Source organism: Pseudoliparis swirei, chromosome 20 (assembly GCF_029220125.1).
Source record: "Pseudoliparis swirei isolate HS2019 ecotype Mariana Trench chromosome 20, NWPU_hadal_v1, whole genome shotgun sequence".
Lineage (NCBI taxonomy): Eukaryota > Metazoa > Chordata > Actinopteri > Perciformes > Liparidae > Pseudoliparis > Pseudoliparis swirei.
The window spans coordinates 3807662-3833851 of record NC_079407.1 but is presented as its reverse complement, the minus strand read 5'-3'; the positions used below and the strand labels follow the sequence as shown (position 1 = coordinate 3833851).

Genomic DNA, 26190 nt, shown 5'->3' with positions numbered 1-26190 from the left:
CAGTAAAGATGTTTTTTTATTTCATTAAAAGACAAACAAACACACATATACAACCTTGTAGGTTACAGAACATTTCAGTCACAATATGGAGTCACGCCAAATATCCTGAATAATGCAAAGGCCGTGACTCACCGGGTTTCTATTGGACGAAAGACGTCGTCAGGTTTTTTAAAAACGTTAAAAAAAAGAGACTCGGAGTCGCGTCCTCGAAACGGATGACAGTTAGTCTCTTGCAACATGGCGGACCGACCGCTGTGAAACGGAGTACAGATACATTTAGACTGTGGGGAGGAAACGACAACCACATTTACTAAATACTCCCGTCTTCGATTTCTAGAGATTTAATCAGCAATTAAAATTAAAACAATGTTTTGGCCATTACAATATAGTTTCTATGGCACAGCTCACTTTAAAAATATCACCCCCCCCCCCCCCCCCCGGGTTAGAGTCCCCGTGCAGAACTCAAGTCCGCGTTGGGTCCTGATCCCGATGACCTCACACTGAGGTCAGTGACCTTCAACAGAAGGTCCAGGACACGCTCCTCGTTTGAGCTCGTTGCCAGTTACATGTCGATAAAGTTTCTGTCTTTGCTCTTAAAAAAGTCCAGAGGCGTATGCATTTAGCGATAGATATATCTTGAGGTAGCGACGTTTGTCCCCCGACGAACCGACCCGTCTAAGCGCCGGCCCGCGGCGCCGCCTGCTCCGCCTCCTGCCGCCGCCGGTTGTAGGCGTTGAACACGTCCAGGAACATGTCCCTGCACGATATGCGGGCCTTCAGCTTGGAGCAGATGAGGAAGGAGCCGGCCATCTTGCGGTGGAGGGAGTACGACTCCTCGGGCGGCGGCGTGAGCCGGTGGCGCAGCATGACGGGCAGGAAGCTCTGCAAGCGCTGGGTGGTGCGCTGGTTGCTGAAGTCAAAGGGCTCGGCGGACGCGAAGGCCTCGCCGAGGATCATCACCGCCTCCACGTGGGCGTCCTCGAAGGCCTGGTGGGGAGCGGGAAGAAGAGGATGAGGATAAACTGAACGGACGTTTGAATACAGAAGCCAACAGACTTCAAGATGGTACTGAGATGTTAGAGCCTAAAGTGTGCAATATATCCATGCTCTATGTCAAGATTTATTTATTTAAATTTATTTAATTAATTGTATTAATTTAATTTATTGTATTTTATTAATTAAATTATATTAATTTATTTTACTTATTGTATTTATTGTATTCATGTAATGTATTGTATTTATTTAATTTATTGTATTTTATTAATTAAATTAAATTAATTTATTTTACTTATTTCTGTCTGTCCTCCAGGTCCATGCTACCTTTTTTTTTAATGCACAAGTAGTTTTATACATATTACTCTATTAATACTAGACTGGGCAATATGGAGAAAATTAAATAACGCAATATTTTGGCCAAATCCCTCAATGTTGCTGGGAAACTGTCGAGTTAACTATAAGCTTTGATTTTTTACAAAATACTTACAGAAGGAGATTTTTGATAGATATAATGTAATATAGATATTATGGATCTGCTCAGTACAGAAAATAAACTGCATCACTTTACTGTAAAGAAGCCTGAGAAAAACAGGAAGAGACGACACTCCGGCCATATTACGATATCTATATATATCCCAAAAACTATATCTAGTCTCATAACAAGACATTACGTCCATATACGTCGCCCACGGCAACGTAACACCAAAAGGAAAACACCTGAAAGGACCACACAAGACCGCACGGAGGGTTCATCTTTCGTGTTGGCCAAACTGCAATTTATGCTATAAAAATTATTTAAAGATAAAAGAGACATAATTCCCCACATTTAAAAAGTAAACAGAGGGATGACAACACAACCTCTCTAGCAAACAGTATGGAACAAGGAGAATCCTGCGCTATAAGTAGCGGGCAACAAGCAGAGGGAGTGAGAGAGATAGAAAAGAGACAGAAATAAAACGTAGAAGAGCGACGAGGATAAACGGGATCAAAAATAAACGAGACCAGAATATCTCACCTTGGTCTCGAAGCCCGTCAGGAACTTCAGATCCTTTGATTTGGAAAGAACGGTGGCTCGATCCCCCACGGAGGCCGCGTGCACCACCTGAGACACACACACACACACACACACACACACACACGGTAAACATGTTTATTTAGGGCAGTAGGGGAACGTGTTCACATGAATGCGATCGCGTATGATTTATTTTTCCCCCTCAAATTTTGACTCCAGCGCTTATCTATTCAAAAATAAATCTAGTTGCGTAACTCATGTTGTTCACACCTGTATGTAGTCGTCTGTGAACGCCTCCGGATACCCTCTACACGCCCCAAAGTCCAACAGAGCCACCTGCGGGGGAGACGGCGGTGTGTCACGCGTCTGCGGCACGTCCCATATTTCACACTCCCTCTACGACCACGCCGCCGCTCACCTGGTCGCTGGCCGAGTTGTAGAAGAAGTTGGCCCAGTTCGGGTCGGTCTGCATGAACCGGAACTCGAACACTTCCCTGAGACACAGCTGCAGGATCCTGTAACAGATCTGGAGACGGGGGTTGCGTTCACAGTCACGCCGTTAACGTCAGTATCAATTTTAAAATGCTGTCGTTCTGGAGAAAAATGAATTGCGCATCAAGACGAGGAATATTTGATCATGTCATTCTGCTAGTCATTTGTAAAAGGGCCAGAGGATTAGACTCCTCCTCCTCCAGTGCACCATGGGATGCCTGCGGCTTCAACCCCCCCGTACCCGGTTCCTGGTCTCCTGGTCCAGGTCTACACAGCGGTCCAGCGGGACTCCTTGTACCAGATCCATGGAGAGCACCTTGCTGCCCGACAGCTCATCAACCATCTTCGGGATCAGAAAGAAGTCATTTCCCTCCAGCATGGACCTGGAGGACAGACAGAAACAGTCATAAAATAAATTATAAATAAATAAAATGAATAAAATAAATAAAAACAGTGTGTAGGATTTGATGGCATCTAGTGGTGAAATGGCAGATTGCAACCAACTGTGGATGTGGACGCAAACATCTCATTTTAAAGTCACAAAAACATAATGATTCATATATTCACACGATAATGCGTTAAATTATACCAATATATTTCATTCTGTTAATAGATCTACTTAAAATGCAACCTGAAGACACAATATATGTGAAAACACAGATTAGTAAACTAAACATTGTGACATAAACAAGGTGGTTCATAAGAGAAAACTAAATATGAAGGAATTATTCATACAGAACAATAATGTAACTAGTTGTAACAATAGCAAGAGTAAAATACCCCTCAAAAGAACATATGAATCAATCAATATAAAAATCATTAAAAAGAAAAATAAGTAAAAGCTTTGAATCTCTATCAGAGAATTAAAGAATAAACCGTCTACGTGTAATAAATACGCCAGAGCAAACCTTTAGTGAACGGTCCATCTAATTATAGAGTAATCATCCTGACTCTTTATACCTCTCATTTGATGTGGTTTCTGTTCTGTGCAGTTAAATGCAGTGGAACGGCCTCAGCAGTGGGGTTCAGTGAAGGAGGTTTTATGGCTCAATAAACCCCATAATAAACCTACCTGAACTTCTTGGCGCACTCCGCCTCCCTCTTGTAGTCGCACTCCCACGCCAGCTCCCTCTGAAGGACCTCCAGGCTGCTGTCTGCAAACAGACCTGCGGCAGAATAAACAAGGGAGAAAAAAACAAACTCAGCACGGAAAACTAGAAGAAAGAAAGAAGAAAAAAACACGCCGACTCGGTTCCTGCAAATGAGCGCGGCGTGGAAACGGTTGTCATGGCGTCTGTACTTGACATTTGGATAACTATAGGACCGTGCCATCATTAGCTTCATGTTTTGACCAGAGACACAGGATTGAACATGAGAGGAAACAACCAACAGCCAGAGACATCCTCGTCGCCTGGTTTTGACCTGCAGCAACAGCACCACCCAGTGGCCGACGACGGAACAGTGGAAATGTTGGAATAAAAGAACAGAAGCAATACATCTTGAATATATTCTCACATTCTACATACTGTGCTGTAGCCATCTATAGTGCTTATTTCCATAAAATGATTATGATTCAATGACTATAAAAGCTTGTGTTAGAAAGTTAAAGCGGCCATAATTCCCTCTCTTACATCCATTTATGTAGCGCCTTCAAACAACTGGATTTATTAAAGTTTCTCACCAAAACTACATTTGAACACATCACGACGACGTTCTAAAAGTACCTAATTTTCAGAGCCTAAACGCATCGTAATGGAACCTCCATAAAGATTATCAGACGATAAGACGTAGTTTATATGTGATGGCGCGGCTGTGTCCAGACGCCGTCGTGGTAGCTCCGCGGAGATTGTGCGCTCTTTTAGTTTTTGTGTTTATTTTTAATATTTTCTTTGCCACAAACACATCGGCACTAACAGCATACGAACGCAGCACACTTTTGGACATAAACTTTTGCGCAAAACAAGGGTTTTTGTCCACTTTTTCCATCGATCCAGCGTGGCCGGCAGAGATCGTACGAGCGAACCACAACAACAACAGTGGAGCCGCTACTACGGGGAGACGACGAAAACATCGAGGGAAACGGAGCGGAATTCGGAACAGACTGAGAGTTCAAGCCCACCGTCCACCTCTGCCCAGCATCCTTCTTGCTAACGCCCAGTCTCTGGAAAATAAGCTGGATGATGTTAGGGCAAGGATCAGATTCCAACGGGACATGAGGGACTGTAACATCTTTTGTCTGACGGAAACATGGCTGACCCCGCTGGTGCCGGATCGAGTCATATGCCCAACCGAGTCCTTCTCTGTTTTCCGTGCAGACAGAACGGAAGAGTCTGGTAAATCTAAGGGTGGAGGAGTTTGCTTCATGACTAACAACAACTGCTGCAACCCCAAGGAGATTAAGACTCTTTCTCGCTCCTGCTCCGAACCTGGAACATCTGACGATCTCATGCCGTCCATTCTACCTTCCCGGAGTTCAGCTCGGTCATCACCACAGCCGCTACATACCACCACAAGCGGACACCGACGTAGCACTATCGGACCTACATGATGTGTTATGTCGGCATCAGAACAAGTATCCCGACGCGGCTGTGGTGGTGGCTGGGGACTTTAACAGGGCAAACCTAAAAAAAGTCATGCCGAACTTTCACCAGCACATTACGTGTGCTACCAGAGGGGAAAGAACGTTGGACCACTGCTATACGCCATTCAAGAGAGGCTACAAGGCTGTCTCTCTCCCTCCGTTAGGGAAATCAGACCATGCCGCCATTTTCCTGCTACCGGAGTACCAACAAAGGATAGCACGGGAAGCGGTAGTGACGAGGAACGTAAAGCGGTGGTCTGACCAATCAGAGGCTGAGCTACAGGACGCTCTGCGTGTCGTCGACTGGGACATGATCCAATCCAGTTCCAGTGACGTCAGCGAGTTTATGGACGTAGCAATGAGCCTCATAGCAACGCTTAGCGGACACCATCGCCCCACGGTAAAAGTTAGGGTCTTTCCTAACCAAAAGCCGTGGGTTGATAGATCCATCCGTGAAGCTGTGAACGCCTGCATTGCTGCCTATAACTCCGGTCTTGTATCCGCAACATGGACGAGTACAAGGCAGCGGTCTATGGACTGAGGAGGGCGGTGAAGGAGGCCAAGAGGAGGTACCGAGACAGAGTGGAATCACAGATGGAGCAGCGCGACACCAGGCGCCTATGGCAGGGGCTACGGACTATCACAGACTACCAGAGCAGACCCGCGCAATGGTGAGTGCCGACGCATCCCTAGCGGACGACCTGAACTCATTTTATGCACGGTTTGAGGCTAGCAACAACAGCGCTAGCTCGCCGGCTAACAACAACACCATTAGCGTAGCCGAGGTGAGTTCTACCGCTGGGGATGAACACACACTCTCTGTGACCGAGCACAGTGTGAGGAGGGCTCTGTTGAGGGTGAACACCAGGAAAGCTGCAGGTCCAGATGGCATATCTGGGCGAGTACTGAAGACCTGTGCTAACCAGCTAGCTCCAGTGTTCACCACAATATTCAACCTCTCGCTGGCTGAGTCCGTGGTCCCCGCCTGCTTCAAGAGATCCACTATTGTCCCTGTGCCCAAGAATGCTTCTCCAGCATGTATGAATGACTACCGACCGTGGCCCTCACCTCGGTGGTCATGAAATGCTTTGAGAGGCTGATAAAGGACTACATCTGCGCCTTCATTCCTTCCTCCATGGACCCGCTGCAGTTTGCTTATCGCCCAAACAGATCCACGGATGATGCTGTCTCCCAGGTACTGCACACCACACTCTCTCATCTGGACAGCCAGAGGGGGATGCTATGTGAGACTGCTGTTCATTGATTATAGTTCAGCTTTCAACACCATAGTCCCCTCCAGACTGGCCGGCAAGCTGATTGAGCTGGGACTGAACACCCCCCTGTGTGCTTGGATCCTGGACTTCCTGACCGCCAGGCCACAGGTGGTCAGGGTGGGCAGACACACCTCCAGCACCCTCACCCTGAACACAGGATCCCCCCAGGGTTGCGTCCTCAGCCCCTACTGTACTCCCTGTACACACATGACTGTGTGGCCAGGTTCAGCTCCAACACCATCATCAAGTTTGCGGATGACACAGTGGTGGTGGGCCTGATCTCCGACAACCACGAGAAGGCCTACCTGGAGGAAGTTGCTGATCTGTCACTCTGGTGCCGGGACAACAGCCTCCTCATGAATGTCACCAAAACTAAGGAGCTGATTGTGGACTTTAGGAGGGTACAACAACAGAGGACGGAATCACCACTGGGGATTAACGGGACTACTGTGGAGAGGGTGAGCGGTATAAATACCTGGGAGTCCACATCACCGAGGATCTGACATGGTCAACGAACACAGACACTCTGGTGAGAAAGGCAAGGCAGCGCCTACCACCTCAGGCAGCTGAGGAAATTTAAAGTTTCCCAGAGGATCCTTCAGTCCTTCTACTCTGGAGCTGTAGAGAGCGTCCTGACAGGAAGCATCACAGCCTGGTTTGGCAACTGCTCCGCTCAGGACAGGAAGGCTCTGCAGAGAGTAGTGCGTTCGGCTGAACGCACTATTGGAACTACACTCCCCACCCTGCAGGACTTGTACACCAGGAGGTGCAGAACCAGAGCCGGCAGGATCATGAAGGATCCTCACCACCCCAACAACAGACTGTTTCAGCTGCTGCGGTCAGGCAGGCGCCTCCGTAGTCACGCTGCAAGAACAGAGAGACTGAGACGGAGTTTCTTTCCTCAGGCCATCAGGATTGTGAACTCCGACCTCACCAGGACCCCCACATAGACCCACACAACTGCCCCTCTTAGGCACACACACACACACACACTTAGGGTAAATATTGTACTGTAAATATTGTGTTGTTTTTTATTGTAAATAGTGTGTACTTGTTGCCCTTGCACATTCCTGCTGAGCATTGCCACTTTCATTTCACTGCACACCCTGTGTGTGTATGTGACAAATAAAACATCTTGAATCTTGAATCTTACCTTCTGGAAGGGCCGCGCTTATCTTCAGGACCGACATCAGGTTGTTGATGTCACTGTGGATGCTCTCTGCCACTCCGGGGTACTGGGAGGAAGATGTGGATGACAGAGGGAAATCAATACAGACAAAGATTAATAGGGTTTATTATAATGATGAGACAGAAACAAAGAGTGCGTATAGACACCTGGATCTTCATGGCGATCTCCCTCCCGTCCTTCAGCACCCCGTGGTGCACCTGGCCGATGGACGCGGCAGCAAACGGCTTGTCCTCAAAGGACGACAGCTTCTCACGCCACCCTGGACCCAGCTCCTCCTCCAGGACCTTCTACAGCACAGAAGGAGGAGGAGGAGAAGAAGAAGAAAAGAAAGAAGAAAAAAAAAAAAAAAGAGATGAAGAGGAAGGAAAAGAAGGAGTGGAGGAGAAGAAGGAAGAGGAGCAGAAGAAGAATGAGGAAAATAAGAAGGAGTGGAGGAGGAAAAGAAGAAGGAAGAGTGGAGGAGAAGAAAAAGGAGATGAGGAAGGAAAAGAAGGTGTGGAGGAGGAGAAGAAAAAGAAGAAGGAGGAGGATGAGCAGAAGGAAAACAAGAAGGAGTGGAGGAGGAAAAGAAGAAGGAAGAGGAGAAGAAGAGAAAGAAGAAAAAAGGAGATGAAGAGGAAGGAAAAGAAGCAGTCGAGGAGAAGAAGGAGGAGGAAGAAGAAAGGAAAAGGAGATGAAGAGGAAGGAAAAGAAGGAGTGGAGGAGGAGGAGAAAAAGAAGAAGGAGGATGAGCAGAAGAATGAGGAAAATAAGGAGTGGAGGAGGAAAAGAAGAAGGAAGAGGAGAAGAAGATGAAGGAGGAGTGGAGGAGAAGAAGAAGAAGGAGGAAGAAGAAGAACCGGTTTATCTGCATAAGTTTGCCTCTGGTGAGTAAACAGTGATCGTGTTTGTCCCCCGACTAAAGAGGACGACTTCTTCCTCCTGCGTCATTGTTTAAAAGGCGAGCAGCGATACCAGGAACACTCCATTTAAAATTAAACCGTATGTGAATAAAGTTTGGAAAGAAGGTTTAAGAGTCTGTTCACGAGCCGTGAGAAATCACAAATGATCTTTAGAAGTCACGTTTACCGATGAGCTCTCCTCCTCTAACAACACAGTGCGTACCGAGGAGGAATGTGATCGACGTGAACTAAAGCCTTCAAAGACGCCCGAGCATTAAAGAAGTTTCAATAAAACAAAAAGATTGAATATCCTGCAAAACTACTTAATTTGGCTTTAAAATATGTCGTCAAACGGAGCGTGTTCAGACTTCCTGTTTCTGAAGCGTCTAAAAATAAATTGTCTGTTTTTGTAAAACAGAAATCCCCAGACATGATCACCGGGCTTTTCATCAGTGAACGTTTTGGTGCCAGTCGGGTCCGAATGAGCCGCTCCGGCGTGAGGAGGAGTCCCCGCTTACGTTCATCTGCCAGGCCGGCATGAAGTCTGCGCTCTGCCGGACCCGCTCAAAGATCCTCTGCAGCTGCGGATTGATGAAGGAGTTGTCTGAGGAAGAGATGAAGACTCACATAAAGCAGGGTTCGACTATTCCATGACTATTCCATGACTATTCCATGAATTTAAACCAAATTTCCATGGCCAAACTGAAATCTCGGTATAAACATGAACAATTTAGAACATTGTGCGTATTGAGAGCGTTTGCCGGCTAATATTTTGTGCGTCTTTCTTAAAAAAAAACATATTAATTATTTCAAACTTGGCGTAAATGAACATGTGATAACACATTTCCATGACTTTTCCAAAACTTTTATGACTTACGTTTTTTCCATGACTTTTCCAGGCCTGGAAATGACCATTTTAAAATGCCATGACTTTTCCAGGTTTTCCACGACCGTACGAACACTGATAAAGTCACTGCCGCGGACATGCGACCGCCACCTTGCCGTTGCGACGGCGCGGCGTACCTTGTATGCTGAACATCTGTCCGATCTTGAGCGCGGCGCCGCGGACCTTGCACAGCGTGTTGACGATTCTCTCGGCGTTGGCCTCCGACAGGAGAGGCGAGTCCAGCAGGGCGCCCGGAGCTGCAACACACACACACCGCAGAAGGGCGGCGCCACGTGTTAGGGACCCCGGCTCGTCTTCACAGAGCTCCACGCCGACGGTTACCTCCTTTGGGTTTGCCTCTCAGCGATTGCTTCGCCACCTCCGCGATGGCGCCGATCCCGAGTCCGACTGCCAGTCCTGCGGCACGGAGCCAACGAGAGATTTAGAGTTTAGGGCCGACGTGACACACGGCTGAGAACGGCTGCTAGTTGAAGAGTAAAATCAAATTCCCTGTCCGATATCTTCTAAAAACAAATTTTAGCTCAAAAAAAATCAAAAAAATGTTTTTGCTAAAAAATTATTTTATAAAATTTAAAAAATTCTAAAATAAATTCACATATTTTTCTGACACTTCAATAGTAAACATATAACTAACCTCCCACTGATATCTGATGTAACATTTCAATCTCAAAGTATCATTTATGCAGAGCATTACTATTATTCACAACAGCACGCACATCTGGACGACATTAAATGAAAACAAATTAGAGGTTCCCAAAAACTTCAATGTTTCTTAAATGAACTTGGTGATGTCACTTGTGTGTCACTATGTGTTTCTTATGTTGCCGCCTGTCTTGGCCCCAGGTCACCCTGGAAAAAGGGATTTTTAATCTCAATGGGATTCATAAATAAAGGTTTAAATACATTTTTCTAAAATAAACCAGATGCTGAAGTCTGGTGATATTTAATGTTGTGTGTAAGCTTTCCTCTTAATTTAATTGTTCCATCTCCCTTTGCATTATTGTCTTTATATACACAGTCACATAGAGACTGTGTTCGCTGTATACGTGTACACAATGTATTTATGTAGTATTATGTATTTATGTATCTAAGGGAGCCGATGAGGACCAAGTGACCCGTCCTTCACTGTATTGGTAGACTGAGAATCATGTGATCTTTGACCTCCAGCTCACCGTATGATATTCATATTGTGCCGTCAGTGTGCTTATTGCTCTGCAAGTGTTTTTCCATAAGTTGAAACATTCTCTCTTTGAAGGCGGTCAAAAACAAAACAATAAATGACGCGTCTGGCCAAATACGATACAGCTGCAACACTAAAGAAGAAGTGCATCGCTCTCACCCCCAAAATTAACCAGCCTGCTGATTCTGGTGGCGGGAACCTTCCTCTCTCTGGCGCGGTCGCTCAGCTGAGAGAAAAACATACCACATCAGCTCTAAAAAAAGGGAATAACTGCATTTGAATCAATTTCTAATGCATGTGATTGTTGTTTAATAACTATTAACTCTTCAGATAGTCACATTAAACTACATCACAAAGATCTACATACGATATATATATCAGTTGTTTACCGGCTGGTCGCAGGAAATATTATTTAAGGTCTCTAAATTAACTTTCAGAATATCTTGTATTGTCTTTTTGTTTGTTTTGTTTTGATAATTAGGGCCTACTTATTACACAAAATCTATTATAAAAAGGCAAAAGTGAATGCCGTTAGTTTTACTGATCAAAACAAATAAATACAGATAAAAACACCTAAACGCATTTATTTGACTCCCATTTATAAAGTGTTTTACATGCGTATAGGTTTTCAAGAACTCATGCAAAAATATGTATTAAAAGATTATATAAATGTGGAAATGTCAGTATAAAATGTACAATAACTGCTCCACTTAAAGCTTCATTTTCTGAGTCATTTATTCTGCATATTGCGTCTCCCCCAGTCATCTGAACAATCACTCATATGACAAAAAAACAAAGTGTACGAATGTGAACACAGGAGGACATCTCCTGAACACAGAAAGTCTCTCGTTAGATACCAGCCTGTTCCTCAAAGTCACCCAGAGACGATAAGACACCCAAATAAAGATAATACATACACATTCTCCCTTTACAGGCATAAACTGCTTTACAGAGACCATAATCTGCAATAGCTGACATTGCTTTATTTCTTTTTTTAAGTCACACGTAGTCTGCAGTTGGCATTGTTGAACCAACCTTCTGTCTGACAGGTTTGACCAGGGCCTGCTGGGCCTGCTTGGCCTCGCGGGCTTTCTTGATGTCCTCTGGGCTGAGTCTGCCCACCACCGTGTCGTGGACACACCTGGTCTGGTACAAGTACCGCTGGAAGCTGGGGGTCGTGTGGAGGAAGCGAGCGCCCTGCCCCGGCCAGCCGTTGCCTGCAGGCGCTGCCCCCGGCGATGGAGGAACCCCTACGGGTAGAAAGAGGAGTGTGAATTAACCATAATGTGACATTTAGTGCCACACACACACTAAAGTGTACGGCTCACGTACCTGGAGGCATCTCTGCTGCAGCATGAGCTCCGAACTCCGACCCCATGTCCCATTTGGCCGCTTCCTCCGGGTCCGCCATCTCCCAACCCTCCGCGTCCGGAAACACATCCTCCTCCGTTACCTGCTGGGACAAGTAATGCATCCAAATAATTACTAAACAGTCATCTGTATTCTCAATTATTCTTTTAACCCCCATGAAATGCCCATCATACGAGTTCCCACAGCCCTGAAGTGATGGATTCACGCTCCATGCAGGGATTCTCACCGCTTTGCCGCCGCCACCAAAGCTGGCCATCAGCCCCTCCACCGCTTCCTGGGCGACTCGGACCCCGGCTCCCACGGTGGAGTTAGAGACCACAAATCGGAGCTGTTCTCCCTGAGTGCAAACCAGGGCAGACCCCACTTTACCTGCCCCGCGCAGCACCTGCAGGACCTCTGAAAGCAGCACTATGAAGAGGAAGAGGAGGGAGCGACAAGTTGTACGACATGTTCAGTGACATGCAGCTTTTTATTCTGAACATTATGTCCTAGACACGCCCACCAGACTCGTTCACCTTCATAAAGAAAACATTGCATGATAGCATACGTGTAAAAAATCATTTTCAAGAGTGTAAAGACAATCGGGACCAACGTGATACATGTCACCCTGCTATGTGGTTTAACCTTGGATATGATTGGCTACACACGTGTCAAGACATGCCAATGCATGTGACCACGTGACTCTACGTTATAGTGCACCAGGGGCCTGCAGTCGTGTACAATGCAAATGTTTAAGATATTTACAGAGTTGAGCTGAGGAGAGCAAAATGCATATTTCCGGGCTGCGTTAACTAGCTTATTAGCTCCATCCTGCAGAGTTGGTGTGTAGCTTTAGCAGCTGTTGACATTTACACACAGGATTCATTCTTCTATTTGAATACAATAAACATATATATATATATATATATATATATATATATATTGAACGCGTTGAATGAAACAATCTACTGTTTTTCAAGTTAAGTGACTCACTTTTCCTGAATCTGCGTTATCCAGGATTTCCTTGGCGACTGTGCTACGACTCCACCCCGTCAGGACTGTTATGCAACGATTTTTCAACCGGAAGTGAACGTTTGACTGACTTGACTGGGAACCAATCACAAGCCGAGTTTTAACAAGTAGGCCGAACGGGAGGAGAGGTTTATTATTTCAACCAATAGCAGTGCCGCATGCTACACGTGGTGTCAGCGCTCGGCCAATTGCAGACGACAGAAGGCGAGCTTTAAATTGAACCAGTCGAATGAGAATTAAGGGATGTTTTATTTTTTTTGCCAAGCTGCACATGGAGTGTTTTACAATTTGATCATAAAAAACAGTGCAACATGCTGACATTCAAAATGAAGAGTGGGGGTTAAACAGCAGAAGATGAGGAAAATAAACACCGCTAAAAATGATACAAATAAATAATAAGAATATATAAGGAACACATTATTAAAGTTTCACAGCCAAAAAGTACAATTTATATTAAAATCACCTACATTTATTTTAGAAAAAGCTTTGTATGGTTAAACTTTATATATCATTTGAAAGACAACCTCTCTAGATGTATCAATATGTGTGCAATTATGTGTAATTATGACTTATTATCTGATAATTCTGAAACGCTATCTTATTATTATGAGGTGCAACATCCTAATTATGAGATACTAAATCCTAAATATAAGATATTAAATCATAATTATGAGATGTTAAATCACAAATATAAGATATTAAATCATAATTATGAGATGCTAAATCACAAATATGAGATATTAAATCATAATTATAAGACGATAAATCATAAAGATGAGATGCTAAATAATTATTTTGAGAAAGTTTCTCATTAATATGACTCACAGGATCTTTATTGTCTCACCATAGTGGCTGAAATGGGTTTTCATATGTCTCAGTAAGGTGTCAGAGAGTGAAATATGCTCCTGTAGTGGACCTCACACCCCACTGTTCAATAACACGCTCACAGTTTAGTGTTCCCCGGAGCAGCCATGACACTAATATCATTGCCTGAGCAGTTACATTTTTTTATATTGTTTTACGAGGTAGATTTCTTTGCCTCACAATATAATTTATGATTTCCCAATTAACATTTTGTTATAGTTTAGATGACACTGACTTAAGTGGTGAGGCTGTCATGGGGTGTATATCAATTCCCAATAAACAATAATTAATAATTAATAAGTACATCGAAGCATAAATTCATCCATCATCCTTAAAGGTTAGCTTAGTTATTTATTTGATACCAAATTAGATATGTGCATACAAATACAAAATACAAACAAATAAAATCATAACTATAACCATACAACTTGCTCTGTATAATTAATTATCACAGAAAACAATCATTTTAAAAACGATAACATGACATCATTGTATAATCACAATATTATTCCACAGATAATTGATAAATAATATAATTTCAATTAAATTGCACAGACCTACTGACGGATGGTGTGTGTTGCAGAATGGAAGTCTTTTAAAACGCAAACACGTCATACTGCCACGAACACACATTGTGTATTTCTCCACAACTACATAATAGATGCAGGTATAAAGTTTCCTTTGTGTTTCTTTTCTAACTCACATGGTGTTCAATGAAAAGATGAAACTTTAATGATCCCCGTTGGCAGACACGGCAGCATAGAAAATACTGTGTGTGAGAAAAATAAATGCATTTCGAATTTAAACAATTACACGATATTGTGTCACAAACAAATGTGCGGATGCCAAATAACAACAGGAGGACTTCACAAAGTGAAAAGGCACATCAGCATTGGCCTCCATGATGAAATGATGACTCATGTTTATATCACCGTGGTCCAAAACTAAATATTGTTATTCCAGAAACACAGAGTTTATATGTAATAGATGGGGAGTGGTTGTACCCGACTTGGCTGCAAGCTGCACAGTCTGGAGAGGAGCTCACTGAAGACATGATTATCCATATTGGATAAGCCGGACCGTCCTCTCCACCTCCTATTGGACAGCTCTGTCAAGGACATACATGAGATCATCTATCTATCTATCTGTCGATCTATATATCTATCTCTCTCTCTATATATCTATCAATCTATATATCTATCTATCTATCTAAATATCTATCTATCTACCCATATAGTATTGTGTGCATACAGTTATATTAATAATATGATTGTAAATATGCCTGATAGGTATATGGATTTTCTCCCCATGTCTTTGACACAGTGACCTTTTAAAGTGAGGTCCAGTGCTTGTGTGTGTGTCTATGTGTGTATGCGTGGTCGTGTGTGCGTGAGTGAATATATTAGGGATTTAAGTGTGTGTGTGTGTGTGTGTGTGTGTGTGTGGGGAAGAGCAGGAGGCAGCAGAGGGAGGGAGCTGTGCGGACGCCATATATGGGCACGCCACCGACTCCGCGCTGCCATTGGCTGCCTCCCGTATGCAGCTGCTTGTCAACAAGATGGCCTTCCTCCTCCTGCCGTTCTGACACTGATTATTTTGGTATCACCCGAGAACATAACCGTAAAAAGCTCGCGTCCCCTTCTCGAGAGATAGCGGCGGAGCGGCCGCCCAGAGTCCCCACAAGGCGCCCAGTCCGGCGGACTCCGTCCGGCCAACTGACAAGGCGGCGCGCGAGCCCTCGGCGGCCATCGCTGGACGACGGTTGATGAAAAGCTAACGTCGAGCAGCGAGCGGAGCTAGCCTAGCCTAGCTTAGCATAGCTTAGCTCCGCGGATAGTTAACTCGTGTCACCTGCGTTCCACCAGACGAACTGGTTCAGAGGGAAATACAACGAGGAACGGCTTGTCATCAAGCCGAGACGGTTGCCCGGGTGGATCAACGCGGTTGAGGTGAGCCACGGCAGGTTAGCTAAACAGAGGATAATTATTAATTAATATATGTGTATTAATATAGACATATATATGTGAGTGTCTGTATGTTGTTAGCTCGCTAGCAAAGCGCTGTCATGTTATTATGCAGGTAAGTTGTGCTATCCGGTAAATGACGGGTCTATTTAACCCATTAATAACCTATTAAATGGTAGGTTAGTTTTAAATAAGGTTACACTGATGAACACACATCGGTCCTTCCTGACTCATCGGACGCTGGACAGTTCACCAGGACGTTAAGCTAACTTGTTTGGTAGTTGGGTGACAAGCTTGTAGTGGTTGATTTTAAAGACGTAACGTTACACTGTGCAATGTGACGATTTAAAATCAACACTCAGATTATTGTCGCTGCCGTTGTTTTTGTTTTTATGGTGCTTGTGTTGCAACACTTGTTTGCTGCTGGAGAAGTTGCTTTAATTCCAGCCAGTTGTAGGATTATAAGTAGAAGAGTAAAGGTCCAGTGATCTAAAAATCGTAAATCATTTTGAAGACAACATATTTGAGTGTCACTTCCCATAATACATAGTGTTGTTGATAATGCATGTGTGAAAACAACTCATTGTGCTGCACAACGCAGGGTTAGTTATGTACCAATGGTTGCTGAGGTGTGTGGGGAGTAAACATGTCTCATTGATGTACAGTTGAATTGATCAGTGTCATTGGGTGGGCATTGAAGTAGTAAATTGCTATCTGGTGTGATGATGCGAGAGGATTCACGACCTATCCCTGCTCTTCCTTTCAGATGTCCCAAGTGTGATAACCCCCTCGGTCGACACGGTGCCCTCTGCGACGGTAGATTCAAAGTCTTAACTCGTGGAGATGTTGAATGTGACGGCGCTCTTCCTAGGTGTCCCCCCCCCTCCGATGCGATGGAGTTCCTGAGCGGTCTGGAGCGATGCGCTCGGGCCCCCATTGTTCTGTTGGCGGTTTGCAGCAAAGCCGCCCTGCTGGCTGCGCTTCTGTTGCATTGTCTCAGCAGGCGCGCAACGCAGAGAGGGGGCTCGAGCCGAGACGTTTTGGCTCGCTTTCGCATCATCACTCGTCAGCTTTTGGCCCGCCCGGCTAAAGCGCTGCGAAAAAAAGAAAGAGTGCGGGGAGAGCTGCGGGAGAGAACGAGGGGGTCGAGCCGGAGTGATGCTGTGTTTCTGTGTGTGTTTTGAGCTGATCTACACAAAACGTTTAAGTAATAGGCTTTGGAATCGGCGCTCCTTTGGCTAATCCGACTTGTTAAATATTAAATTCGTTTTTAATGTCCATTATATTTAGTACAGTGAAACTAATACCCCGGTGAGCGCGCATGCCAGATTGCGTTTGATTTTCTCGGGGAATGATCCAGTCAAACAGAATCCAGTTGTAATGTCGTGGGACAGAGCTCTCGATGTGTCTCACCGAGCAGGATAGTCATTTGTGAGAGGATCTGCACCTTTTATTTATGAATGTGTTGTCTGCTGCCTGCTATGCATTTTTACTGCAGCAGTAATCCTCAATAATATCACTCGGAACAGACGTAATCAGAACCTTCCAGTCATAGAGGAATGATGTACTCTGGATTATGGTCGCACCATCACGGCACGCTGGTGTGCTCCAAGTTCACGTGTCCTGACTGCTGCCTACATTTAGACCCTCAACCTATTCCGTACACATGTATGGAATAAGTCAAACGTTCACACAGAAAAAGCATCATTCTCATCTGACGGTTCATTTGTCCGACGATGCGCTCCCTGCCTCCGCTGCAACGGCGCTTGGACGGGATTTGAACGATTAGGTCGATGCCGAAAGCTTAAAACCGAACCCGAGCCTTCATTTGCAGAACATGTTTCAAATTAAGAGAGTAAAGAAAGCTCAGTGCCGACTCGGGGAGAAATGTACCGACGAGATGACACCCCGGCTGTGAGGCGCTGTGTGCTTTTCAGCCGTTTTGTTTTGGCCCCATTACGTTCCCTCATTGACGCCAGCTGTCTGAGCGAGGGCTCGGGAACCGTCGGCATCGTTCATATTGACTCGGAGCATAATTTGAAGAGCGGCTTTTCCAGGACGATGATGCAAACCCTGCACAGAGACGCTCGGGCGATGTCAGCGTCGCAGTGATCTTCAAGACGTTGTCATCGAGCCTGCGCTCGCCCTCGTTTGTTATCGGTTGGGCCGAGGCAACGATAGCTGCGTTACATCTTTAGACGGTCGGTGGCTTTGCTCGGCCGCTTGATTTATCGAGGAGGTTTTTATGGGCTCTGAATCGCCGTCGTCCGACAACATAAACGCCCAGAGTCTAGAGAATAGTCGTTTTTGGCCGCACTGCACAGGGTTGCCGTTTGCTAACCTGCAGAGGAAGAGGTCGGTATGGATGAAGGACGATCCAAAGTGGTGTTGAGTTTAGACGTGAACATTGTTTTCCTCCCTCCTCAACATCCTAAATTTGTGTGTGTAAAGGGGAATAGTGTGTTTGTGTGTAAAGGGGAATAGTGTGTGTGTAAAGGGGAATAGTGTGTTTGTGTGTAAAGGGGAATAGTGTGTTTGTGTGTAAAGGGGAATAGTGTGTGTCAAGGGGAATAGTGTGTTTGTGTGTGTCAAGGGGAATAGTGTGTGGAAGGATAAGGGAATAGTGTGTGTATGTGTGTAAAGGGGAATAGTGTGTGTAGGGGAATAGTGTGTTTGTAAAGGGGAATAGTGTGTGTGTGTAAAGTGGAATAGTGTGTGTGCCGTACTGAAGCACTGCAGTGGGCAGACCGTCTCTCTTCTGGCCCCTCTCCGTTATGAGTGATGGATTGCCTGATGCAGTGAGGGGTGGGATGTGTGTGTGTGAGGGGGGGGGGGGGGTGGAGGAGATAGTGTTAAAGAGTCATAAGGGAACACGGAGAGAAAGGGTAGTAAAAAAAAAAAGGTTCACCGGCATCGGTGTAATCTGCCGGCTCTCTGCGCGTTGCTGCTGCCGTGTGATCACAGAGGAAGCGTCGGAATCGGCTCGCGGGCGCCGTGCGGGCGCCGTGTGCCGGTCGCACCTCGGAGCCGTTCCATTCGTCAAAAATGCGCCACCGCCTCAGAGCGCGTGAGGCAGAGGAGCACAACAACAACGACCTGTTTGTATAAAGCCTGTGGATTTAAGGCGGTTGAGATGGAAAGCACGCTACTGTGTCGTGTTTGAGAGATAAACTCACCTTAAACAAATGCATCAACCTTTTTATTTGTATATTTGGCTAAATAAGCTCTTTAACCCTTGTGTTGCCTTAGGGTCATTTGATTAAATCAATATACACCTCCCCGCCTTAGGATTAATTTGACCCCATTCAATGTTTAATGTCGGTGTTCTTTCGGTAGTCAACAAACAAACATAAAGTGCCTCACACTTAAACTTGGAAAACAATATTAATTCTAATAATTTTCTGGAGGTTTTAATTGCTGGCGTCAAATTGAACCCAAAGGGTAAAATATGTTAGTAAATATAAAGGTAACAGGAGGGTGAAACATTGAATCGGGTCAAAATGACCCAAAGGCGGGGGGAGGGTGTAATATTGATTCGGGTCAAAATGACCCTAAGGCAACACAAGGGTTAAACAATCTGGTAGCTTAAGTTAACACGGATCATTAAAGAGTTCTGACTATTTGATTTTCAAGGGCTGCAAAACCAGCTCGACCACCGGAGAAACAAACCGTTCCTTTCCTCGCTGCAACGCCTAGGAATGTTTGCGCCGAGCCTATTTTTTTGGCGATTTGCTATTTGTCGGTGCACATCGAGCCGAACCGGTCCCGGCGCCGGCAGCTGGTCACCTGCCAGGCTGCCACGCCTCAGAATGTAACCGGCCGTCTGAGAAACCTCTCTCTGAGAAAGAGGACAAGTTACTCAATGAAATCCCCCTCAAGTCCGACTGCGTGTCCCACCCTGTTGAGTTGAAGAGAGACGCAGCGGGACATGGGGATGCCTTGTTGTCATTTGGAGTTATGAAATAATTGCAGTAGTGACGCAATAGTTTCCTGCTTGTCAACAAAAGCTACCAAATTGCGACCGCCGGCGCTGAGTGACTCGCGGTGGCGTACGCCGATTACCGGAGTGGTGGCAGGATTCTTACGATCTCCTCATTCGTTCAGGAGAGCGGCGCGCCAACTCGTTCCTCTCCTTCGGCACGTTCCTGGCAGCCCCTCCGGCTGGCATGGCTGCGCCGGAGGGGCTGGGTGGACTAAAGGCTGCCCCCCCCCCCCCCCACACCACCACCTCACCCAGCCTGTAGCGTAGGCTCTTTGGCAGTGGGGAGGGGGGAGGACAGCTACACCCCCCCCCCCTGCTGTTTGCTAAAAATAGCATGTGCCTGCCCGCTCCGCCCTGCGTTGCCTCCTATTAAGCAAGTCCTCTTTGAAGCACTGAGATGCAAGAGAGAGAGGGAGAGAGAGGGAGAAGGAGAGAGAGAGGGGGGGGAGAGGGAGAGGAGGGAGAAGGAGAGGGAGAGGAGGGAGAAGGAGAGAGAGAGAGGGGGGGAGAGGGAGAAGGAGAGAGAGGTGAAGAGGGAGAGGAGGGAGAAGGGGGGGAAGGGAGAGAGAGAGAGGGGGGGAGAAGGAGAGAGAGGAGGGGAGAGGGAGAGGAGGAAGAGGAGGAGAGGAGGGACAGGGAGAGGAGAGAGAGGAGGGAGAGGAGGAGAGAGAGGAGGGAGAGGAGGGAGAGGGAGAAGAGAGAGAGGGAGAGAGGAGAGGGGAGAGGGGAAGAGGAGGAGAGAGAGAGGGGAGGGAGGAGAGAGAGAGGGGGAGAAGGAGGAGAAGGGAGAGAGGGAGAAGGAGGGGGGGGGGGAGAAGGAGAGAGAGAGGGGGGGGGGAGAGGGAGAGAGAAATCCATTTGGAGCTTTTGTGTTCCATCTTTTCCTCCCTTTCATCTGCAGACGCCAAAACCTGAAATGGAATCCCTTTAATTTGATTGGGCGGCTCCGCAGCGAGAGACGATCAGCGCACGACGTAACCGGCTGATTGAGTTTGGCAAAGTAGGGAGGCGGACCAGTTGTGAGAAGTTCAGTGAGTCGCGTGACGATATCGGCGTCTTTCTCCAGGGGCGTCCGGGCTCCGACTCGACGGCGCCTCTATCGCTCGTCCATCATCCGATCTGCGTCGTCGCTCTAGAAATGCAAACTCTGTTTTCACTGGGCCGCTTCTCTCTCTCTCTCTCTCCCCGCCGGCACCCCCACCCTTTCCTCTCATCTCTCCCTTTCCCGTCGATGCAGGTCGTCTCCCCAGCGTTGCCGGCGGCCTTGGCAACAGACGGTGCCCGTCGGGTCGCCGGGACCAGGGGGGGGGGGGGTGCCGAGGATGAGCGCTCTGGCTCTGGGCGTCTGCCGGCCAGCATAGATGCCGATATGCCCCGGTGGTCCGCATCCTGATGGATCGAGACACCTTCTCCCACATCCGCCTGTGGTGCCCGCGGCCCTTCGGCACCTACTCCCAGAACAAAGCCAGGAGCCCGGGCTCGGGGGGCGGCGGCGGCGGTGGAGGAGGCGGCGGCGGGTCGGGGTCCCCCTCCCTCTGCAAGGCCGAGCCCTCTCCGGGCGCCAGGAGGACCGTGGACGGAGGTGAAGATGGAGGGATGATAGTGGGTGTGCGGGAGGCGAACGGAGAAGAAGAGGAAGAGGAGGGGGATGCGGGCTCGGAGAACACGCCGCCGGAACCGGAGCTCGTCCCCGGCTCACAGAGCCGCGCCCCTCCGGCGCCGCCCTCCTGCGCCCAGATGGAAGACGGCCGCGTGCTGCTGGACACCTGGTACGTCATCAAGCCGGGCAACACCAAGGAGAAGATCGCCTTCTTCGTCGCGCACCAGTTCAGCGGAGCGGGTCAGCCCAGACCCAGCGCCATGAAGGTAAAGAGCCGACACGTCCAAATAATGAAAGAGCTTTGAGTTCCATTCATCTGACTAAATATGAACCGTTTGTCCAAAGGTCAAAGGCAACTGGGCGACCGACTGCAGCAAAGCCAAAAGACGAAGGCGGTGCTCGTCCTACGACCCCCCGACCCGCTCCGCGGCCTCGGGGCCGAGCCTCGGCCGCGACTCCTCCCCCCTTTCGCCTTCCGACCCCGACGAGCCGCCGCTGAGCGAGTCGGACCTGCTGTCGGTGGCGGAGATGGTCGCCCTGGTGGAGCGGAGGACGTCCGCGGCCCTCCAGGGGATGATGGCGGTCCACGGCGGTCAGCACCACCAGGACACCGCTCCTCACGGCCCGGGCCTCGCCCCGCACCAGCACACCCTCCTCCGGGGCCGGGCGTCGGAGCCCACTCCCATCGTGTACGCGGCGGACGGTTCGGGCGCCAAAGAGGAGGAGCCGTCGTCCCTGATCCAGACGGACCAGGAGCTGGAGGAGCAGCAGGAGTCCCTGAGGGTCGCCCAGGCCATCGCGCACTTTGAGTCCCAGAACCAGGAGAGTCGGTTCCGTCTGGCCTCCGGAGTGGACTCTCCCAACGGAGACGGAGAGAAGGAGCGTCGGCGAGGAGGGGAGGCCGGCGTCGCCGCCCCTCCCCCGCCCCCCGGCCACGGCGAGGTCCGAATAGCTTTCCGCGTGTCGAACCTGGACCCGCGCTCTCCGCTGGAGCCCGCCGGCCGCTCCCGCTGCATGTTCATGAGCTGCGGCGGCGGCGGCGGCCAGACGGCGGCCGGCGCCAAAGAGAAGATCACCTGCGACCTCTACCAGCTCGTCAGCTCCTCGTCCCGGGACCCCGGCGGCCTGCTGCTCGCCGCCACCGCCCCCAAACCAGAGGGCGACCCCCGGCGGCCCGACGGCGGCGCCGACCCGTCCCGCGAGGAGAAGAAAGCGGCGGGGCGCGAGCGAGTGACCGGCTTCCACGTGGAGGTGGTGGTGACGGGCGCCGTGGACCAGTGCGTGTTCTACGGCAAGGACGGCGCCGAGAACGTGCAGGAGGAGACGGTGTGCTTCGCCATGTCCGGAGGAGGAGGAGGAGGGTGTGACCCTTCGTCGGACGACCCCCCTCCGGGTCAACTCTTCTTCCTCCATCCGCCGCGGGGCCCCGAGGACGACGCCAAAGGGCCGGGCGGCGGGTCGGGCATCTGCTCTCTGGACTGCGCCAACAACAACGGGGCGGGGGAGCGGGCGGCCGGGCCGGACTCCCCCGGCGGCGCCGACTGCCCCGACCCCTCGCTGTGCCGCCTCTACCGCCATGTGTCCCACGACTTCCTGGAGATCCGCTTCCAGATCCAGCGCCTGCTGGAGCCGCGCCAGTACATGCTGCTGCTGCCCGACCACATCGCGGTCAACATCTTCGGCCGCCTGCCGACGCGCGCGCTCGCCGCCCTCAAGTGCGCCTGCCGCGACTTCCGGGCGCTGATCGAGGCGTACGGCGTGCGGCCGGTGGACTCGCGCTGGAACCGCGACCCGCTCTACCGGGACGACCCGTGCAAGCAGTGCAAGCGGCAGCACGCGCGCGGCGACGTGTCGCTGTGCCGCTGGCACCCCAAGCCGTACCACCACGACCTGCCTTACGGACGCTCCTATTGGATGTGCTGCCGGCGCCCGGACAAGGACACGCCGGGCTGCCGCGTCGGGCTCCACGACAACAACTGGGTGCAGCAGCCGGCCGGCGCCGCCCAGCAGCCGGCCCGCGCCAAGCGGGAGGACAAGCGGGAGGACGCCAGGTAGACGGGCGGGGGGAGGACCCGCCCACCTCCTTCTGGCTCCGCCCCCCTCCCGTCTCGGCTCGGAGGACCGATCGGAGAGGGTCGCCGGGAGGAAGGAGCGCGCCGGGGTTGTCGGCGTGCGTCTCGGCTCCGGCGCTCCTCCTCCTCTCTCGGGTTCTTTCCTTTGAAGGGAGGTTGAGAGGTGAAGAAGGAAGAGAGCGGTGTCTCTCCTCGCCTGTTTCTTCTCCTTTTTCCGACCCCTCCAGAATCCCGCTGTGCTCCGGAGCGGCACCTTCTTCTTTCTTTCTTTTTTTAAACGTTGCATCCCGTGGTTGGGGTCCCTCCTCCTCCTCGTTCTGCCTCTCGTTCACCCAGGTTTCTGTCCGGCTCCACGCGAGGCCGACGGTGGCGTCCGTGTGAGAACTTTTGCGGTGTGTTTTTGGTTTTTGACCCAGATGAGCGTTCATAAAAGACGACGCGTAGAAATGCATCGCCCTTCGAGGCCCGCTCACACGTTCCCCGTACTTGCCCCCCCCCCCCACGTTCCACGCCTCGCCTCAGAGGAACGAGCTGTACCAACGAGACGTAAAAGGAATGTCCCGCGTCGCTCTCGAACTGTGATTGTATAAAAGCAAAGTCGACTCTCTCTCTCTCTCTCTCCGTTGTACAAGACGCCATTTGTACCGTTTGTCCGGCGCCGGATGCGTTTCTACTCCTCTGAATGTGCTGTAACGTAAACCGCGGCGGACGCCCTGATGATGATGATGATGATGATGCTGCTGAAGTCGTCGCCCGTGTCGCCGACGTTAATTTCCGCAAATGGCCCGCCGCGACGTCGGTACGCTCGCCGCTGGGGGGGCCGGCTCGTCGTCAGAGCGGACCCTGACCTCGCTGAGCAGCCATGAAAGAAAAGAAAAAGAGGAGGAGCCACTGAGTTTACAGAGACTTCTGACCCGTGGGATGAATGAATGGGATTAAAAAGAGAAACTTGATGTCACTTTGGAAAGGCCTGATGTCACTTTGTATGGTTTGATTGGACTTTGCTCGTTTGCTATTGTTTTTGTTTTATTTGGGTTGTGCGTGTGCGTGTGTGCGTGTGTCGGAATGTTTGCTATTGTATTTGCTTTTATTCTTGAGGACTGTGTTCTCCCTGTATCAGTCTGTCATCCCACTCCACCTGCAAAGATGTATTTTTTAAAATACTCCACCTTTGTTTTCAACCTCGCCCCTCCCCCATGAGTTTAGGTAGAGGGCAGGTGTTCGCCAAAGCCGTCATTCATGCTTCGCAGCGGGTGAAACCGACTACCACAGAAACTCTCTACACCAGCCTTAAAAGCCCCCCTACCTCTACCCCCACCCCACCCTGCAGGAGCTTGAGGCGTCAGTTGCCTCACGCGTGATGAAGAGTTGTGGGAGTTGCACGGGACCCTGTCGGTGGCTAGATGTCAGATCCGACTCCACTGGATCCACCCATAACTCTGTGCGGGAGCGTTGAATGAACAGTGCCTGGTGACGGCTCTGACTCTTCACTCTAGGATCCCCTCCTCCTCCCCCCCCCCCCCCTGCAAACTGACAGACTGGACATTAAAGGACCGATGTGATAAATGATGCTGAATCTCTGCATGGAGGTGGGAGGATCGTTGGGTATTCATGGGAGAACTCTGTAGGTTCCAGACATGTACAATGCTAATGGGAAAAATATCTGCTTAAATAAAAAAAAAGACGTGATGATTAAAACTGGAAATCTGAATCGCCCCCCGGCTCGTGTTGGTGTCTGACGAGGCGACGGCGCGTTTGGTTTTTGATGCTTGTCAACGGCCAAAAAAAGCAAAGACTACAACATGGGGCAGAAATGCAAGTCATTTAAATTCATTTTAATCTCTTGCCAACTCATATCTTTACTTAATGAGTGATGTAGTTTATGCAGCCTCGGAAGAACTCGACGTGCACTTTATTCTCCGACGTTAACTAACGAAGTGACTCATCCGTTTCATTGATTTCTCGAGCCGAAGATTCAAAAAGCACTCGGGCAAAAGAATCGTCGGGCTACTCGAGACTTTATTGAGTTTACCTGGCGTCCAAATTCCACTTTACTTTCTTAATTTCTCACCTTTTATCTCGGAGGCGAGCGCAGATCGAATCCACGTGTAACCGTGTCCGGTAATGGTGTCTTAACCAGATGAAACGTGAACTCTGCATTACAGACGCGTGAGGAGAGAGAGAGAGAGAAAAGAGTTGGTGCGTTTCTCCTCCTCCGTTTGACAAAGACGTCCTTCACTCGTTTCCTACCTGCGTCGCCATTCTCCTCCTCCCTCATCCTCTCGGCTCCTCTTCTCTTGCTCCCAGTCCAGATCCGGCCTCTCCTCTTTGGACGGACGGAGGCTGAACACCAGACGATGGAGCTGAAAAAACAATTCAGCATTTTTTTGTTAATGCAGTCTCAGATCAGAGCCCCTCCTCCAAATGGTCTCGTGTACTTTACAGGGTTCTTACGCTCATGGAAAACCTGGAAGTCAGAGAATTTGTAAATGGTTATTTCCAGGCAAGGAAAACAACTTATCTCCCAAAAGTCATGGCAATGTGTTATATTCATATGTGCATTTACGCTGAGTTTTAAATAATGAATATGCTTTTAAAAGAACGACGGTCAAAATATAAGCCGGCATACACTCTCAATACTCTCATGCTGCAAGTGAACGCAGCTTAAACTGAAGACATGTTTATTCCTTTTAATCAAACTATTGTCTCATTTATTTGTGTCATTTAAGGTTATACTTTATGCTTTGGAATTAGTATTATATATTATATATTATTTTTTATATTATATATATATTATAAATTATGTATATATAA

At 48.7% G+C, this 26190-nt stretch overlaps 2 protein-coding genes across 4 annotated transcripts; one reads left to right on the top strand and one right to left on the bottom strand.

Moving 5' to 3' along the window:
• coq8b (coenzyme Q8B) lies at positions 1-12940 on the bottom strand. 2 transcript variants are annotated; one of them, XM_056441534.1, is made up of 16 exons: positions 12856-12940; positions 12110-12291; positions 11845-11968; positions 11548-11762; positions 10672-10738; positions 9654-9728; positions 9449-9568; positions 8944-9029; positions 7691-7831; positions 7509-7590; positions 3573-3666; positions 2742-2883; positions 2427-2534; positions 2279-2344; positions 2012-2098; positions 1-987 (listed from the first exon to the last, which is right to left on the bottom strand). In XM_056441534.1, coding segments are annotated over exons 1-16 (1902 nt in total). In that variant the 5' UTR covers positions 12857-12940; the 3' UTR covers positions 1-675. The 2 variants fall into 2 exon arrangements, with proteins under 2 accessions (XP_056297509.1, XP_056297510.1); XM_056441535.1 differs by having other exon boundaries at positions 11845-11965.
• Positions 12941-15312: 2372 nt separating this feature from the next.
• fbxo46 (F-box protein 46) lies at positions 15313-23460 on the top strand. Of its 2 annotated transcripts, none has more exons than XM_056441530.1 (3): positions 15313-15707; positions 20942-21570; positions 21650-23460. In XM_056441530.1, the coding sequence occupies exons 2-3, from the start codon at positions 21097-21099 to the stop codon at positions 23357-23359; spliced, it is 2184 nt and encodes a 727-aa protein (XP_056297505.1). In that variant the 5' UTR covers positions 15313-15707; positions 20942-21096; the 3' UTR covers positions 23360-23460. The 2 variants fall into 2 exon arrangements, with proteins under 2 accessions (XP_056297505.1, XP_056297506.1); XM_056441531.1 differs by having other exon boundaries at positions 20606-21570.
• The last annotated feature ends 2730 nt before the right edge of the window (positions 23461-26190 follow it).